General features: G+C 39.3%; 1 protein-coding gene across 7 annotated transcripts in view; it reads right to left on the bottom strand.

The window, feature by feature from the left end:
- The window catches only part of DENND1B (DENN domain containing 1B), a 259,477-nt gene that overhangs the window by 25,305 nt on the left and 216,056 nt on the right, over nucleotides 1–18,116 (bottom strand). For 6 of the 7 annotated variants that reach the window (XM_033416652.2, XM_033416648.2, XM_033416653.2 and 3 more), the window contains 2 exons: nucleotides 16,668–16,724; nucleotides 15,711–15,818 (listed from right to left, as the gene is read on the bottom strand). In XM_033416652.2, coding sequence (XP_033272543.1) covers nucleotides 15,711–15,818; nucleotides 16,668–16,724 — 165 coding nt within the window. The remainder of the gene's footprint in view (nucleotides 1–15,710; nucleotides 15,819–16,667; nucleotides 16,725–18,116) is intronic. The other variant, XM_049708637.1, reaches the window with a different exon arrangement.

Genomic DNA, 18,116 nt, shown 5'->3' on the forward strand with positions numbered 1-18,116 from the left:
GGTAGTAGTTTCTGTTGAGCACTTCAACGAATTTTAAAACTGATAAGAAAATACATAACGCAAAGGAGACGGTACTGCGCTAACTGGCCGACATGGGCATTTTCAGCACCCGCGAGGCACAGAGGAGTGTTACGCTCATTCATTCAGTAAAGATTACAGAAATGTCTGCATGTACCAGGTAGTGGGCTACATGCTAGTATGAGTATGACTGACAACAGGGCCCCTTGCCCTCATGGAGACTGTGGTCTAGTAAATGAAACATGAATTAAGTTGAATAATATAAGCATACAATTACGACAGCAGGAACCTGTACTAAACTACGACTGCCACAAGGAATCTGACCTCGTCAGGGAGGTCAAGGGAAGGCTTCCCCTGAAAGATGTTTGACTTCAGCTCTGAAAGGTCAGTAGGAATTAAGCAGATGATGAGAAGAGGAACTAAAACGTGCAAAGGTCCCGTGGTGGGATGACCAGGGCAAACACAATGGAATCAAAGATGCCTACGGTGCCCCGTTGGTCAGAGCCTGGGTCCCCGGCACAGGGTTATTTAAGGGCCCACTGGTCTTGCAGTTGCCTGGCTGACCACTAGATGGCAGGTGTATACTAAGAAGGCACAAGGCTGGATGCAGGTAAGTTTACAGCAGGTCACAGAAACTGGGGGAGATCAGAGGTGTAGCAGGAAAGAGTGGGAAGGCAGAAGGTGGTAGCAGGGATGGAGACGGGGACAGACCCAACTTGCAGGCCCCGATGGTGGAGGGTAACAGGAAGCCATTCATTGTCTTTTCCCTTCAACAAATATTTGAGGACCTCCTGAAAGCTTCTCTGTACTCCTTGAAGGTAAGTAGCAGCCACACCTCATTTAAAAAAAAAAAAATTCTTGGCGTCTCTTCACACCACAAACATCCGTTAAGCACCTACTACACGTGAGCTACTGTCTTCCATGCTGTGAGGCACACAAAAGAAAAGAAAAAGATGTTCCCTTCCTCTCAAGATTTTCAGAAAAGGGTGAAAATGCCAAATACTGAATATAATAAAGCAGTTACAAACACAATTCTTCCTATGGATATAACTGCACTCAGCTTTTTGATCACATATGGCAACTTTTGTAAATGACCATTAATACTGATCATGATTTATGTCAAACTGTAACATTCCTAATAAGTAGTTTCCATCAGCAGGCTAACAATACTAACAACATAGAATTGTAACTACATTCTTTAAATACTGGTAAACTGGGATCAATAAGGAGATCTGGAAGTTTCTGAACTGTACAGACCTAGTGCAGCTGGAACTCTAGCCATGGTCAGGCACTATTGACCCCAGAGGCTGTGCAAACTAGCAAGTAACTACTGGCATTTGCAGCTCTCTTGGGAGCCAGTACTACACTAAAAGGGTACATTTTTTGGATGCAAGAAGACATCATAAGGAAACAAAACAAGCAGAGTTTTACATCCCTCTGACGCAAAGAATTAAAAATAAAGATGGGGAATTGGCCGTCACACGTCTTCAATCGGACTCACTAGGTTCTAAACACATAATTGTGCAATAAAAATTTTCTCACATGGAAATATAAAATATAAAGCGAAAAATTAATATACTATCAATATTTTGGAAGTAAAGCACTTGTGTAGCAAGGGATGCTTACTAAGAATGTGAAAAATACTAAACTAATGCAAAAAAGCTATCAGTGTGGAATGAAATTTATTAGAGAAGATATTGTATTAGAGAAGAGAGACATTGAGTGAAGCGAAGAGAACGGACTGGAAAAGACTGGAAGGAAGAGCAAACACACGAGGAGAGTGACAGAGGCAGGGGGTCCAGGTCACAATACCATCAAACCCCATGTCTAATGAGGCAGCAAGAAATGAGTCTGGTTTAGCTACAACAAGCAAGATAAGTGTTTCCTTTCTTTTCACTACAATGGTTTCCCCAAAGCATATCAGAGGGTAAAATGGTGAGGATCTTCCCCGATGCACAAGGAGCCTGTTATCCTGCAGTTACCATTTCTGTCACTAGATGGCAGACAAATCTAACACTAGGGCAAAATCCTGGGTAAGGTGAAATTCATAGTTGGGGTTAAGGGGCCAGGGAAGGATAAGGGATACAGGCAGATGAATGGGAAAATAAAAGTTTTTAGACTTCATAAAATTGAGATGCTTGTAATATATGAATTTTTGGAAAGGAGGTACTCTCTGTGCTACTGTCCCCATTTCAGAGTTGAAGTGACTGAGGTCCAGAGCGTTACCTGGCTTTTCCAAAGTCTACAACAACCCCCCGGGCCTATGCACTTTGCAGCCTAACACAAAAAATATCTGCGTGAAATAATATGGGAATAAGTTATCAAGAAAGCTACTATACAGAATTATAATGCCAATACCTTAAAAATACATGGCAGTTTGCAATTTGAAAAGAGGTTTAAGAACGTGTGTCATCATTTTTACAGGCGGTAACTGAAGCACAAAGTGCCTTACCCGTGACTTACTTGCTTCAGTGTCTTAGGTGTTTTATAGGTCATACGTTAAATACCTACTTCACCACACACTCTGGTGAGCATTTTCCCTGTTTTACATATTAGGGAACCAAAAGCTTAATGAAGTAAAGTCTCCTGGGCAAGATTAGACAGTTAGTGACGGAGCCGAGACTGCAACCCAGGTGTTCTGGCTTTCTGAACAGAACTCTTCATTATAATTACACTAGATAAGTCAGTCCTCAGAGACCCAGAAAAAAGAAATGTCTGAAAATTAACCCAAGAAAGACCTTCTTAAAATGGCAAGTCTTAACCTCAATTTTAAAACAGGTGGTAGTTACAGAATGAACAAGAGTACTACTGTCCGGGTAGGTGAAGAGACAAGAGATTACGACACTTTTCCAAAGATATTTCCGTCACAGCAAGAAAGTTAAATCGAAGGATTAACAAGATACGTGTTTACTGAAGTCTGATGAATTCAGGTTATGAAGGGCTTCTATTACCAGGCTAAGGAAATAAGCTTGAATAGAAGCGTCAGAATTCCGTTTCTGAGCAGCTGAGTGTCACGTGAGACTAGTTCCGGCGGGAAGATTCTGAAGTGGTCCGGACACATCCGTGACCACTTCACCAGCCTCCCCTCCTACAGCCACGGCGCCTTCTCTGCCAGCTTTAGCCACTTCATTCTCCATCACTCGGCTGTCACCTGATACGCCCTCTCTTATGAAAGCAGTGCTCTGTGAGTACATTCCTGTCTTACCAAGTCCTCGAGGCCAAGAATCATATCTTTTAATTGATTTTGCTTTTAAATCCGCTTCCATTTTGAATGCAAAAAGCAGCAAAAGAATGTCGATTCCCATCCTAACCATGACAAACATCTGGATGGTCTTAAAGAAAAATATCGTAATTTTTTCTTGAACCTATCAGAATGCTGAGTTGTAAGGCAACCAAGTAAAATGAATTCCATAGAGTTAGAAGCCCCTCCAAAGAGAGATAGGAGCCAGGATCTATTTCATCCTTGGCAAAGCACACACACAGAAGAAGAGCAGCTGGAATATAAACAGGGAGGAAGAAACGTGCTGAAATGCAACCAAGACCACATGGGGACTAACATGCCGGTTTGGAAGAGCTGGTAGACTCAGCGACAGGGGTGTTTGCACTCGCAAGCTCTTCTCCACAGGTAAAATCCTATAATTTTATTTGCCAGATCAGGCAACTCTACCATCTGGTGCTGCAGAGAAGGACTGGGGACAGACAGGAGTCTGAAAGCGCTCCCATGGGGGTGCAGGCCTGCAGGAGACAGGCACGAAGCCCACTGACTCCTGAAGGTCCTTCATTTACATACAGCAAGAGCCAGAGCTGCTGGCAGACGTCAGCAAACTCAACCCCAAGACCACGGGGGCAGGTGTAGAAGTACAAACTCTACACCCCAGGGAGGAGCCGGAGGCCCTGACAGGCACAGGATCCTACACGGATACCAAGCATAAAGTTACCACCACTAGGGAGGGGCAGGCGGCCTGCAAACTGCACCAAACCAATCACAGGTAAAGGGAAGTTTATCCACCACAAGCAGGAAGGGAGGGATGCTGAGAAGGTCCCACACCTGAGCCACAGGGGCACATGGCCTATGAAGACCAAAGCTGGACCAGAGCACAGAAAACCCATAAGGCTAGGACCACGTAACTAGCAACAGAAATTAACTGCTGAGGGATGGCTGCAAACACCGAGAGAGACCCGCTATGTAGAGGGACTGCCGACAGCTGAGGGTGAAGGCGGAACACTGACAAAAACCTTCCGGTACCTCCAGAAGTACTGCCGTCTACACACACTTGTAATAACAGCAGCCACTGCAGGTAATGTTGTCAACAACAAAATCCCAACCAGTCCAACACACGATGAACTCAACCTCTTGTACTAACGGCCTCACACCATTTCTGGGTGTAAGTACTATTTAACTTACTCTCTACTGCTTTTTTACACATGGGGTCCATCACCCAAGAACTACCAGACATGAAAAGTAAGAACAAAATAAAAAGGAGAATATGCATAAACAGATGGGATGACAGCAGAGAGATGGAATCTATAAAAGAGTCAAGTTGAATGACAGAATTGTAAACAAAAACATGATATAAAAGATAAGAATTCTTTGATGGGTTCATCAGCCATTTAAAACAGGTCAATAAAAATTATTTAAACTGGCATTCCTATACACTAACAATGATCTAACTATCTGAAAAAGACAATCCCATTTACAACGGCATCAAAAACAATAAAGTACTTAGAAATAAATTTAACCAAGGAAGTGAATGATCTATACAACAAAAACTTTTAAGACACTGATGAAAGAAACTGAAGAAGACACAAATAAATGGAAAGATAGCCTGTGTTCCTGGATACGAAGAGTTAATATTGTTAAAATGTCCATACGACCCAAAGCCAGCTACAGATGCAATGCAATTACTATGAAAATTCCAACAGCATTTCTCATAGAAATAGGAAAAGGAATCCTAAAATTTGTATGGAACCACAGAAGACCCCAAATAACCAAATCAGTCTTGGAAAGAGCAAAGCTGAACTTCCTGGTTTCAAATTATATTACAAGGCTATCGTAATCAAAACAGTATGTTATTGGTATGAAATATACATAGATCAACGGAACAGAATCACAAACCCAGAAATAAACCCATGCACTTATGGTCTAGTAAGATTTGACAAGGGAGTCAAGAATACTCAATGGTGAAAGGGTAGTCTATTCAATAAATGATGCTGGAAAACTGGATATTCACATGCAAAAGAATGAAATTGCATGAATTTAACCTTACATCACAAATAAAAGTTAACTCAAAATGGGTTAATAAGGACTTAAATTTAAGACCTGAAACTGTAAAACTCATAGAATGTTAGAAAACATAGGGAAAAAGCTCCCTGTCATCAGTCTTGATAATGATTTTTTTGGATATGACACCAAAAGCACAAGCAACAAAAGCAAAAATCAACAAATGGGGCTACATCAAACTAAAAAGCTTCTGCATAGCAAAAGAAATTATCAACAAAATGAAAATTTCTCCCATTCTCATGGGATGGAAGAAAATATTTGCAAATCATATATATTGGATGGGGGTTAATATATAGAATATATAAGAAACTCATACAATAGCAAAAATAATAATTATCTGATTAAAAAGTGGGCGAATGACTTGAACAGACACTTTTCCAAAGACATACAGATGACCATCAAGTACATTGAAAAGGTGCTCAACATCACTAATCATCAAGAAAATGCCAATCACAACCACAATGAGATAACACCTCACACCTGTTAGAATGGCCATCATCAAAAAGACAAGAGGGAAGGAATACTGGAGAGGGTGTAGAGAAAATGAGCCTTTGTGCACTGTTGGTGGGAATGTAAATTGGTGCAGCTACTCTGGAAAACAGTATGGAGGTTCCTCAAAACACTAAAAATAGAACTACCATATGATCAGTAATTCCACTTCTGGGTAATTATCAGAAGGAAATGAAATCACTGTCTCGGAGAGCTATCTGCATCCCACAATCCCTGCAGCACTTTTCACAACAGCCAAGATACATAAACAGCCTGTGTACAGGAATGGATAAAGAAAATGTGGTGTATGTTTATACAGAGGAATACCATTCAGCCATAGAAAGAAAGAAATCCTGCCATTTGTGACAACATGAATGAAGCTGGAGGGTATTATGCTCAGTGAAATAAGCCAGAGAGGAAAACACAAATAGTGTATGATCTCATTTACATGTGGAGCCTGAAAAAGCTAAACTCAGAGAAGCATAAAGTAGATTGGTGGTTGCCAGGGGCTAGGGGGTGAGGGAAATGAGGAGACACTGGTCAAAGGGTACAAACTTGCCCTTACCAGACGAACAGGTTCAGGGACTGTGCAGAATGGTGACTACAGTTAACAACACTGCATCGTATACTTGAGAGTTGCTAATTTGCTAAGAGAGAGAGTAAGTCTTCAACGTTCTCGCTATAATAAGTAAGTGGTAGTTATAGGGGGTGAGGGATGTGTGTTAACTAACCTGACCAGGATTAGACTCAAGTGTTAGAAAAGCCACGAAGAACTTCCAGAGAAGGCTGCACACAAAGTAGTCCTATTTTGTACCTTGTTAAGATATTTATGCATCATGCTACTACTTTATGTTCTATACCAGGAAATATAATCATGTGTAACAGACATAAATCCGCTTCAGATAATAATAAGGTTCTATAATACTCTCTAGTTACACTCCTGGAAATTTCTCCCTCTCAGGGACACTAACGCACAGCAGCAGGAACACGTACAAAGACAAGACTGGCCTTTCCTTTCATCAACACTAACACTAACCTCTGACCAACCTTAAAAGCAGCTCTTACACACAAAACAGGAAGAAAGTAATCATTTCTGTATGCCAGGATGCCTGGGAGAAAATAAAAATTTGTCTAGAAAACTTGGGGACTTTTGGAATAGAGAGCTGTTGTTACTTTCACCAAAAGCCCTTAAAATAAAGATATAACGAGAAAAAGCTCTCACAAAATTAAACAGAACAGAAAGATCTTAGTGATGTAATTACCGATGTAAAGTCTAGAATGGTAATAATATATTTACCAAATGGAAATTTTAAGTATCTTTGTTTTTGTTTCAAGACTTTGTGATGAATGACATAGCCATCTGTGGCAATAAATCTGAAGAGTAAAAGTATAACATTAAAAAGGTACATTTCAACCCAAAAACATCTCATAAAATATAGGGAACATGTTCACATAAGTCTTTATCATACCCTAGGTATTCTTCATTTTAAAAATGAAGTCCCGGCCAGTTGCTGAAACAAGGAGTTGGTCTTGAATTATCTCTTTGAAAGAACAATGTTCTTGAACAATTTTATGACAATATAAATTTCTCAAATATGTATTCTATTGTGTTTCTAAAAGAGAAAGGCAAATTTTATAATTATGAATTTTGTCTTGCATAACCATTCTTTCAAGGAAAGAAAATATTACCTAATGGTCACTAGAGGGCACCCCTGTCATCCATAACTGGGGTGTTGGGGAGAAGGGCTGGCAGGGCACAGATGTAACAATAATCAAATTTGACATGTTGGAAATTAATATTATTTCAACAGAGAAAAATAACTTTCTTTAAAACAACAACATGGTACCCATATTTTCAAATTGGACTGAAAGGATCAATTCTATAAATTAGTAGCATTAGTGTAAATTAGACTAAATAGACGCTATATCAAAGAGTGGCTTTTGGACAGACTGCTAAACCATGTTTTCATTTAGGCAGTCCTTTTTGTGGGCATCTTTTAATAGAAACACACTTACTTAAATTATTTTTTAAAACATGTTATCATTTGGAACTCTTATACTTTAATACTTACACTTTCTGATCACTTTAATTCAGCACTTTAGCTTAATCATAATAACAGAATTCTCAATACTGAGCCAAAGTAAACAGAGTGCTAAAAATAAAAAACTAGGGTTTCTCCTTTTTTTGGCTTACCATGATTTGGTTAAACTTATTTTTATTATTTTGTAAGATTTATATTATATTAAGTATTTTTTCCAAGTATCTGGCTCTCCTCCTTCATAAACTCATTTCTCCCCCTTCCCCTGAGGTCACAACTATTTTTCTCATTGTGGTTTACAGTCATTTTTTTCTTGGTCAGAAGAAGCAAGTGGCTACTTCCCTCTGTAAACCAATGACTATGCCATTTCTTTCTTGACCAATAAAGCAAAGCTATTCAATGGACTATATTTTTCAAAGACCTCAACAAGCATGTCATTTTCTGAAATCTATTCTGTCACCTGAGAAAGAAACACTGTCCTTAATTACATTCATTTTACTCCCAGATTCCACTGAATTCCAATGAAGAAAAGTGTGTCACAATCACAATAGCATAAACCACACCCTACTAGGTGTGAATATCCCATCACTTAGATGCTTAGGAACTAAGCAATTTAGAGAATCTAAATGTTTAACTTTTCTGGTAGATTTCACAGAAACAAATTCATTGGCAGTATTTTAAAATATGAGATTTATTCTGTGTAAAATGTAAACCATCTGACATCTCATATTTAAAACATGCTTACATACTGGGATCTAAGTTTCCATTCAACTGAAATGTGGCTTTCAAATGCCTTACCTGCAAGTCTCCACATGCCAAAAAAGGCATATACAACTTCTAAGCACATTTTTAGAAGATGAAATTCCATTACTCATCAATTATAAAATGAGCTCATTGATGCTGTGCTATATTCCAAATCCATTAGGATGATTTATAAACCAATAAATACATAAGGACTCAAAAATACAGTTTCATTTGAAGTGTACATTATCACCTTGTACTATGGGTAAAAAATGGAAAAATCACATATATCATATTTTATGGCATAAACTTTGTCCTTATTTCTTCACTCTAAAGAACTATTCATATCTCGGACTCTTAGTCTACATGTGAATGTAATTTGAAAAACAATAAATGGCCACTAGTTTAATAGTACCTCATCTTATTAGGAGGCATTATGGCTGTTGAGCATATTTCTATTTGTAAACACTGTATTTGGGTTAAAGTCTTGACTACATTCCAAGTGAGGGCATTTGTCAGCAGTCACACCCTTTATATTATAGTACAAACGCAAAAATAACCTTCCATTCATATTTTCTCATGCAGCTTTTACATAATTAATTAGACAGGTTGAAAATAAACCTGAGTGGATTGCTACTTGCCCCAGACATGCAATAGTTAAGAGTGATACGTGTGCCAGGGTTTTAATGGGGCTTAACAACAAAAAGCTTCAATCCTCCACTTTCACTCGATTTTGCTGCAGTGGTTTTGCTTGCTTAGGGCCATCCATCTGTTAAGGTTGACTTGTAATACAGCGACACACTTGCTTGCCATTCACTGGTCTAGTTGTGTGTGTGTGAGCCTGTGAGACACACAGACACACAGCACACATTACGATTACCAGAGTAAGTTAAGAAAGGCTATTATTATTAAATATGGAGCAGTATCTTAGGTTCATATAAATTTTGCATAGTAAAGTTATTTCTCATTCTTAGAAAGTTTCAATAAATTTTTACAAGCAAATATTTTAAAACATAATTTTAAATGACAGACTTAGTCTAGACATTGCTCACTGAGTCTACAGTGTTTTGTTCTAAAATAAAATGGATGAAAGAAGGTAAGTATGTAGTCAAGATGAAAACGGTTCTGCACCATGGCCAGTGGCGGTATTCTCCCTGGACCCAACTGGCCCTATTTTCAATAAAACCAGAGGAGGAACCTTTCCCTGGAGTCCTGTTAGGCTGGGGCTGCTGCTGGAACTGTCATCTTCACACAAAAGGGAAAAGGGTTGGGTTTTACAAATGTGAAGCCTAATTGGAAGATCTTCATGGCTATACCCCTGACATTTATTTAAGCCTCATCAACAAAACGGGAAATAACCATACTAATTAGCAGACCAATACACAAATTACCATTTGTTGCGAGTAGATATAGATTCACAATCCATTTCAAAAGTAAGCTAAGTCATGGAAGCTTAAAACACCACACATTTCAATTTTTGTTCTTTTCTACAGTACCCAGATTATAAAATTTTATTTTTTTTTACTTTAAAATACACTCTTGGAATTTAAATTACCAAAGTCTCATTTTTCTCTTTCGAAAAATGGATGAAGATAAAGTGTTTCTTTTACACAAATCTAGTTGGGAAACTGGAAATGTACAGTTCTTCTTATATAGCCAAAATTGACTTTTCAAATGGATAAGCAAACAGGTTAGGAATGGGATGAGGCAAGCCCACATCCTCTATGTAGATAATCTGACAATAAAATGGCATACTTCAGGTCTTATAAGCTTATAAACCAAGAGATTTCTTGGTTGAAAACAGAAAGTTGTATATTTCTTTCCAAATCATAAACTGAGATCTAAAGGTATCCCTACTTAGAATGAAGACAGATAATTTTAGGGTCCCCAATGCTTCAGTGACTACAGGATTGTTAGTGACTCTGGAAAGAGAGAACAGAGAAGGTCAGATGGTGCCACTGCTATAAAAGACCTGAAGCTCAAGATATGTGTTTATGTATAAATGGACAGCGGCCAACTACTTAGTGCCTACTGTGTGGCAGGTGCTTTACATACATGATCTATAATGCCTACAGCGTCCTCGGAAGATGACATGGACTGTTCCTACCGTTTCACAAATGTAGAAATTAAGGCTTAGTGATGGTGTGTTTGGCTTCATGCTCGATGCCAGCAGCCTCCTCCAAGTCAACACTCTCTGGCTGTAAAGTCCATACCCCTGCCTCTAACAGCCCCTCCTCCACGAGCACCCTTCTCAAAGCAAAGCATGAGAGCAGTGGCCAGGGACTTAACGTTCCAGAATCAGTCCGTCTGTCTGCTTTTCAACCCCTACTCTGCTATTTTTACTGTAGAACGTTGGGCACATTTCTTAACCCCTCTGCTCCCCCATTTCTAAATCTGAAAAAATGGGGGTGACAGTTCCCACTCTGCTTGGATTGTTGGGAGTTTTAAATTAATCCTGTAGTATGCACAAACACACACAGACTGCTAATCAAGGAACTGTCTCTTTTCCTTGTGTTTTCCAAGGCTGCTCCAGTGCACTTTAATGTTATCTCAACTCTATCACAATTGAGGTTTAGAAAACAGTAGTAAGAACATCAAAACTATCTGGATCACCAAATCCCATAGGTATCTACAGAATCTTGCTTTCAAGTAACTGAATTTACCACCAAGCAAGTCTTTTAAGAGAATCTGGGGCTTCCCTGGTGGTGCAGTGGTTGAGAGTCCGCTTGCCGATGCAGGGGACGCGGGTTCGTGCCCCGGTCCGGGAAGATCCCACATGCCGCGGAGCGGCTGGGCCCGTGAGCCATGGCCACTGAGCCTGTGCATCCGGAGCCTGTGCTCTGCAATGGGAGAGGCCACAACAGTGAGAGGCCCGCGTACCGCAAAAAAAAAAAAAAAAAAAAAAAAAAAAGAATCTGGTCACGTGAACCATCAAATATAAGATGCGGCCCAGGACATGGTTGCTTCCGGAGAAGCCAGTACTGACACGAGAGAGATGCTATAGAACGAAGGAAAGAGTGTATTCTAGGCTTATTTCTGCTTGTAACCTTTGCATCTTTTTAAGCAGTTCAACACTCATGTGAAAGCTGAGGCCACAGCGAGGAAGCTGAGGGGGCTCTGAGGAAGGTTCTGATGAGCCTGAGCGCTTCACATCATGAGACTGCATGGGAGAGACCAAATAAAGAAAACCGACCTTCCGTCTCCTGACACAGGGATCCTTGCCAGGTACCTCCTCGGGACCGTGTGCAGCCAGCCCCATGTCCTGAGATGGTGATGAATCTCCTGAACAGCTTTCTAAATCTCTGCATTAGGAATCATGGTAGCTGCGCTTTTTCATTTTGGCTGCTAAGCACGGGACGGGGCCTTAGGTTCTTACTACACTTACTTTCTCTCTGCCGTGAATCTTCCCTAAATCAAATGAATTTTAATTCTTTATTCTATGATTCTTTGTAAGGTATCAATTTATTTTTGGAAATAGGTAGAATATAAACAAATAAACATCAGTGTCTCTGACGTATTTATTGATATCTAGGTTCTTTCTTTAACCGCACCCAACTACTCCCAGAATTGCTTCCATATTTAATTGAAAATCTTAATGTGCTCAGATCCTAATATTATTACAACTTGTGGAGATAGGAGTGAGAGAACATACTGATTTGGGAATCACCATAGAACAACACGCACATGGTTCTAGCATCAACTTTGTCTGCTCCACAGGATACTGGATCTTATTTTGATTAAATCAATGAGATTGGATTATCTCCAAAAAGTGAACCAAGGAAGCTTCTCAATACCAGACCACAAAGAAAAGGCAGTAGACTATGCCTGATCCCTCTTGATCTCTTTGCCCAAAGTGCAAATATTGCATCTGAAGCTTATTTCTGCTGAGGTCCTTTTGTTGGCGTAAGTGGCTCATCTCTCCCGCGAGAACGGAGGCCACAGCAGCCCATCAGGGGAGGCTGACCTTAAACTTACCAAGCTTCAGATTTGTGGGACAAAGATCCAGCCTCTAACCACTCAAAAACACAGATTTTTCTTTTCTTTTGCAAAGATGACTTCTTGGCAAATAGTGTTATAAGGCAATTAGAAACAGAGAAATCCTCTGAGATACCGTCACACCCCTTAAAACCCCTACTCTGAGAACTGCTTTCCCTGTTCGCACCCACCACCGTCCCAGTGTCTGTCGTAACGTGGTCCTCTCCCGGCCTCTCCGGCTAGAGTTGACGGAGCCAAGGATTGAAGCCCGATCCACGTGGGCTGATTACGTCCTTCCTTAAGAAACTGGATTTGGGAATTGTGGTCAATTTCTCTCTTTTCTTTAAATTTAAATAAAAAAAATTTTTTTTTGGAGTACAGTTGATTTACAATGTTGTGTTAGTTTCAGGTGGGACTGACATATACACACTACTCTACGTAAAATAGATAACTAATAAGGACTTACTGTGTAGCACAGGGAACTCTACTCAATACTCTGTAATGGCCTATATGGGACAGGAATCCAAAGAAAAGAGTGGCCATAGGTATATGTGGTGCATTTCTAGCAGTTGTTTGAACTGAGGGCCTGCAAGCTCACCGAAGGGACAGAGGAGCTGAGAAAGCCGATCTACAGAATGCACAGTGAACAAACACGCAGAGAGAACAGACCAGGTGAGACAGACAGAGAAGATGGTGGGGTCGATACTCTCCCCCGACTGCTTTTCCCATTTTCCAGTCCCAATCCCCCCAGCACATGGAGGCAGGAACACCTAAATCCTCGTAATAAATGTCCTGCTGTTGTCGTATTTCACGTGTATGTGTTTGCTAACACTACGAAATTAAAGAAATAATTCAGATCTGGAATTAGATGACAATTTCAATTTGAATGTACCATGGTCTGCTTTTATAAATAAGCTGCTGACCACAAGTTGGCTATCATTTCAGAGCCCTGTAACTTTCAGCTCAAAGAAGTAAAATTAGTATTGCAAGAAAACATGCATTCTGGCAGCTATGGGGAAAAAAAGTAAGGGTGGAAAGCAGCAAGGAAAAGAATTGCCAAAGGGCCCCAAATTTACCTCTTTGGTTAGTGTCTATGTGAATCTAAAGCTATCAAATTTCAATTATAGAAGAAATACAAGCAAAAGCAAAAAGTTAAATTACAATAAATACTGGGTTGCAAACGGTTGGAAATATAAACTCAAAAAATTTAGCTGTTAAAATACATATACGCAGATGTATGTACCTATTTACATAATGGGACAGATGTATACAAAGAAACATATTCTGGGTATACACATTGCCTGAAACTCAGGTATTTATCACTTGCAAAGACTGTTACGCAGACATTGTCAGCATCTGCACGATAAATCTAAATATGTTGGTTTAACAAATTCCTATATACCGAGTAGGAAAATAATAATTCTCAAAAGAATAAGCCCTACTTCTTTTAATTCTTGTTAAAGTCATGTCATGTCCACCTGAAAACCATAAAATGCTAACTAATGAATGCAGACAACTACACGAATGGTATTACAGCAAATGATAGCCATGAAGATTCAGGGTAAGTATGTGATGAATGTAACCTATTATCCTGTAAGGTTTTCTATTACCTAATATAATTTTCTCTATCAGAAACTGTGTCTCTAGGAATTCAAAGAAAACAAACAAAAACAGAAATCAGTAATGTATTTTATAATTAAATTATCATAAAAATATTGTGCCACGTTAAAGAAAAGGCAGATTTAAAATTTTAAATATGAGGAGAGAAAAATAATTTCCTTAATTTAAAACTGACATTTAGAACAGGGATTTCTCCAATTTAAGTGTTTGCTTTTTATCTTAAAGCATCCTGCAGGTAACAAAGACTCCCACATTTCTTTCACATAAAAATCTATTTATCATGATAACCTAAAATCTAATCTAATATAATCTAAGGAGAAAAATTAAGAAATTGATTGCAAATCCATCACGAATTTACAAGTTAATGAATGTTTTCCAGTTAATGGTGGTAGCCAGAAAAGTTTCCTACCCTTGTGGAATAATTATTTCATTGAAATAATTCAGGTCATGCAACTAGCATTCATGACCAATATGCTGCAGTTACGCAATACTAATGTATGAAAACGTAAGCTTAACAAATGGATAAATCATAGAGAAGGCACTTTGTATGTTATAAAAACAGTCCCCTGAAGCAGAGATTTTTTTATGTTTTTCCAAAATACCTAGAAAGGTGCCTGACGTGTAATAGCTGTTGAACAACCAAACGAATGGGTCTTCTTTACAAAGGCTGAGGTTTTAGCACCGCTTCCAGGGCCCTCTCCCCATTCCTAAAGACACAGGAAAGCCCTGCACTGAGTGTCTGCACATCCAGGGAGCTACCTGAGCACCAGAGGTGGGCTCTCGTCCAGCCCTGCCACTAACTAGTTACAGGACTTCAGGTAAGTGATGGGACCATTTGGCTACCAACTTCCTCAACTGTAAACTTTGGTGACTGTGATAAATGAAGCTTTGCAGCTGCTTCCAGTTCCATGGTTTCGTAACTATAATCCACTTGAGAATTCATTTTAAAAGCTAGTTTTCTAAGACCACTTAAAGTATGATTTGGCGTATGCAAATTTTGCTTCCTTGAAACAAGCAGCAACGCACTTATGATGCAAAATCAGAGACACATACAGCTATGATCCTGAACCCTTTCCTACTTTAGGACAATATTTTAAGTAGCATTAGATAGAAGCAGAAGCTTTAACTATTGAGAGCAAATAAAATATCTAACTTTAGAAAAAGACAGACATACATTACTTCGTATTCTAATTTCTACAGATTACTTTAGCAGTCAAATCCCCACGTATGAGTTTCATCTTACCTTTGCAGTAAAGGAAGCCATCAATAAGCTACCCCGAGTCCCGGGCCACCACACACTGCCCTGTCTCTCTCCACTCACCAGGAGGACACGACCCAGTGATGTGTGTACAGACTGGGACCTGGACCCTGGGCTCCCAGGACCCTCTTACGTGGCCCAGACGCCACCTACTCACCTCCTTGACCGTCAACGCAGGGTTTCTCTCACCATATGATAGAAAAAATCAATGGGTTCCAAATTTTCCTGAAGAATTGATTGGAATTGCGTGACTTCAGAATCTGGGAGATGGGAGGGTAAACAACCTCACCTGGGCAAGCTTACGCCTTGCTAGGTTTCTTCCCTTTTCACTGCGTAGCGTGTAGACGGGCGTATATTGTACAGAACCAGAACAAGTCCCATAATCGTCCTCATTTTCCTACACGTGAAGAAGCATACAAGTGGTTATTCTAAAATACTCATTTTATTACTAAACTTTTTTGCTTAATAGATAAAGTATCCAATACAGATGCAAGTAACAAAATAACACTTGGGGTATAAGTTTAAAAAAACCTATTTAGGAAGAAAATGCATTTTTCTATATTATGAATTAATAAATTCCAAAACAGTCTGACTCTTTTGAACAATTTCAATAAAATTTATACGAAGATCGCTCACTCTCCATTACTACAATGAAAGTTTTAAGTAGTCTCTTCCCTCCAGAGGCAGAAATTCAAAACACAACAACTGATAAAATCTGCCAAGATATTATATGTAATCAAATCAAACACACATATACATAAACGTAACTATTCACATATATGCAATATTCACAGATTCAAATACACCTTTGTAAATTAAGAACATTCTTCAATTTAAAGTAGCTACTGTTGGAAAGATCCTATAAAGCCAAACGATGGCATTCCTGCCTTAATTCTGCACCAAAGATCATCTTTTAAAAAAAAAAAAAATTCTCAGCTTGAAGCAAGAATTTCAATTGTGATATCAAGGCAATCAACTTTATGAAAACATACATCCTGTTAAAGCACCTTTGAAGATCTTGGTCGCTCTGTGATAAAATACGCAGACAATAAAGAGATTATTCAGGGGGTGCATAGAGAATGGCAGATAGTTGCCAGAGGGCTTGTTATGAAAAATACATTCTTGAACAAAGGGCTAAGCATATTTCAAAAGTCATTAGAAACATAAATCTCGTGTGATTTGTTAAGGCATAAGCTTCAAACTAACACAAGAATCAAGGTAGAATGAAAAGCAGCACAGGACGTACCTTGTGTCTCAGCTTACTCTTCACTTCCTTTATTCCCTGCTTTGCATGATTCTTTGCCTAGGAAATGATAACACCAGTGTCTGGCTCAGCGTGCTTCTATTACACTTAAGGAATAAGTACATGAGATCCCATTTAACGAAAATTACTAAGTCTTCATATTATATAGAGAAAGAAGAAATTATCATCTAAAGCTCTATTTTCAGGGACACATACCACACGCTATTACACCTAAATGAGGTGGTGAAAGCATGATTAGTCTCTGTTTGCATAGGAATCATACAAAGGCTAGCAGTTAGCCTATTCTGCCTCCTAAACTATTAAAAAACACAAGAGGCCGCAAGATGACTACCGCCCAGCCATAATCTGAAACTTTGACAAATGGGCAAGGAAAAGAGAAAGCACATCAGAGCAGCAGGTTATTTGGGCAAACGTCTGGACTTTAAGAAACTCAGGCTGTTTCCATCTCCAGGCTATTGTAAATAGAGCTGCAATGAACATTTTGGTACATGACTCTTTTTGAATTGTGTTTTTCTCAGGGTATATGCCCAGTAGTGGGATTGCTGGGTCATATGGTAGTTCTATTTGTAGTTTTTTAGGGAACCTCCATACTGTTCTCCATAGTGGCTGTACCAATTCACATTCCCACCAGCAGTGCAAGAGTGTTCCCTTTTCTCCACACCCTCCCCAGCATTTATTGTTTCTAGATTTTTGGATGATGGCCATTCTGACCGGTGTGAGATGATACCTCATTGTAGTTTTGATTTACATTTCTCTAATGATTAATAATGTTGAGCATTCTTTCAGGTGTTTGTTGGCAATCTAAGTGTCCATCATCGGATGAATGGATAAAGAAGATGTGGCACATATATACAATGGAATATTACTCAGCCATAAAAAGAAATGAAATTGAGTTATTTGTAGTGAGGTGGATGGACCTAGAGTCTGTCATACAGAGTGAAGTAAGTCAGAAAGAGAAAGACAAATACCGTATGCTAACACATATATACGGAATCTAAGAAAAAAAAATGTCATGAAGAACCTAGGGGTAAGACAGGAATAAAGACAGACCTACTAGAGAATGGACTTGAGGATACGGGGAGGGGGAAGGGTAAGCTGGGACAAAGTGAGAGAGAGGCATGGACATATATACACTACCGAGCGTAAAATAGATAGCTGGTGGGAAGCAGCCGCATAGCACAGGGAGATCAGCTCGGTGCTTTGTGACCACCTAGAGGGGTGGGATAGGGAGGGTGGGAGGGAGGGAGACGCAAGAGGGAAGAGATATGGGAACATATGTATATATATAGCTGATTCACTCTGTTATAAAGCAGAAACTGACACACCACTGTAAAGCAATTATACTCCAATAAAGATGTAAAAAAAAGAAGAAACTCAGGCAACTTTACAAAGTGCTTTTATAGGCAGACACGAGTCTTGTTGTGTCTATGT

The sequence above is a fragment of the Orcinus orca genome, chromosome 1 (genome assembly GCF_937001465.1).
Source record: "Orcinus orca chromosome 1, mOrcOrc1.1, whole genome shotgun sequence".
Lineage (NCBI taxonomy): Eukaryota > Metazoa > Chordata > Mammalia > Artiodactyla > Delphinidae > Orcinus > Orcinus orca.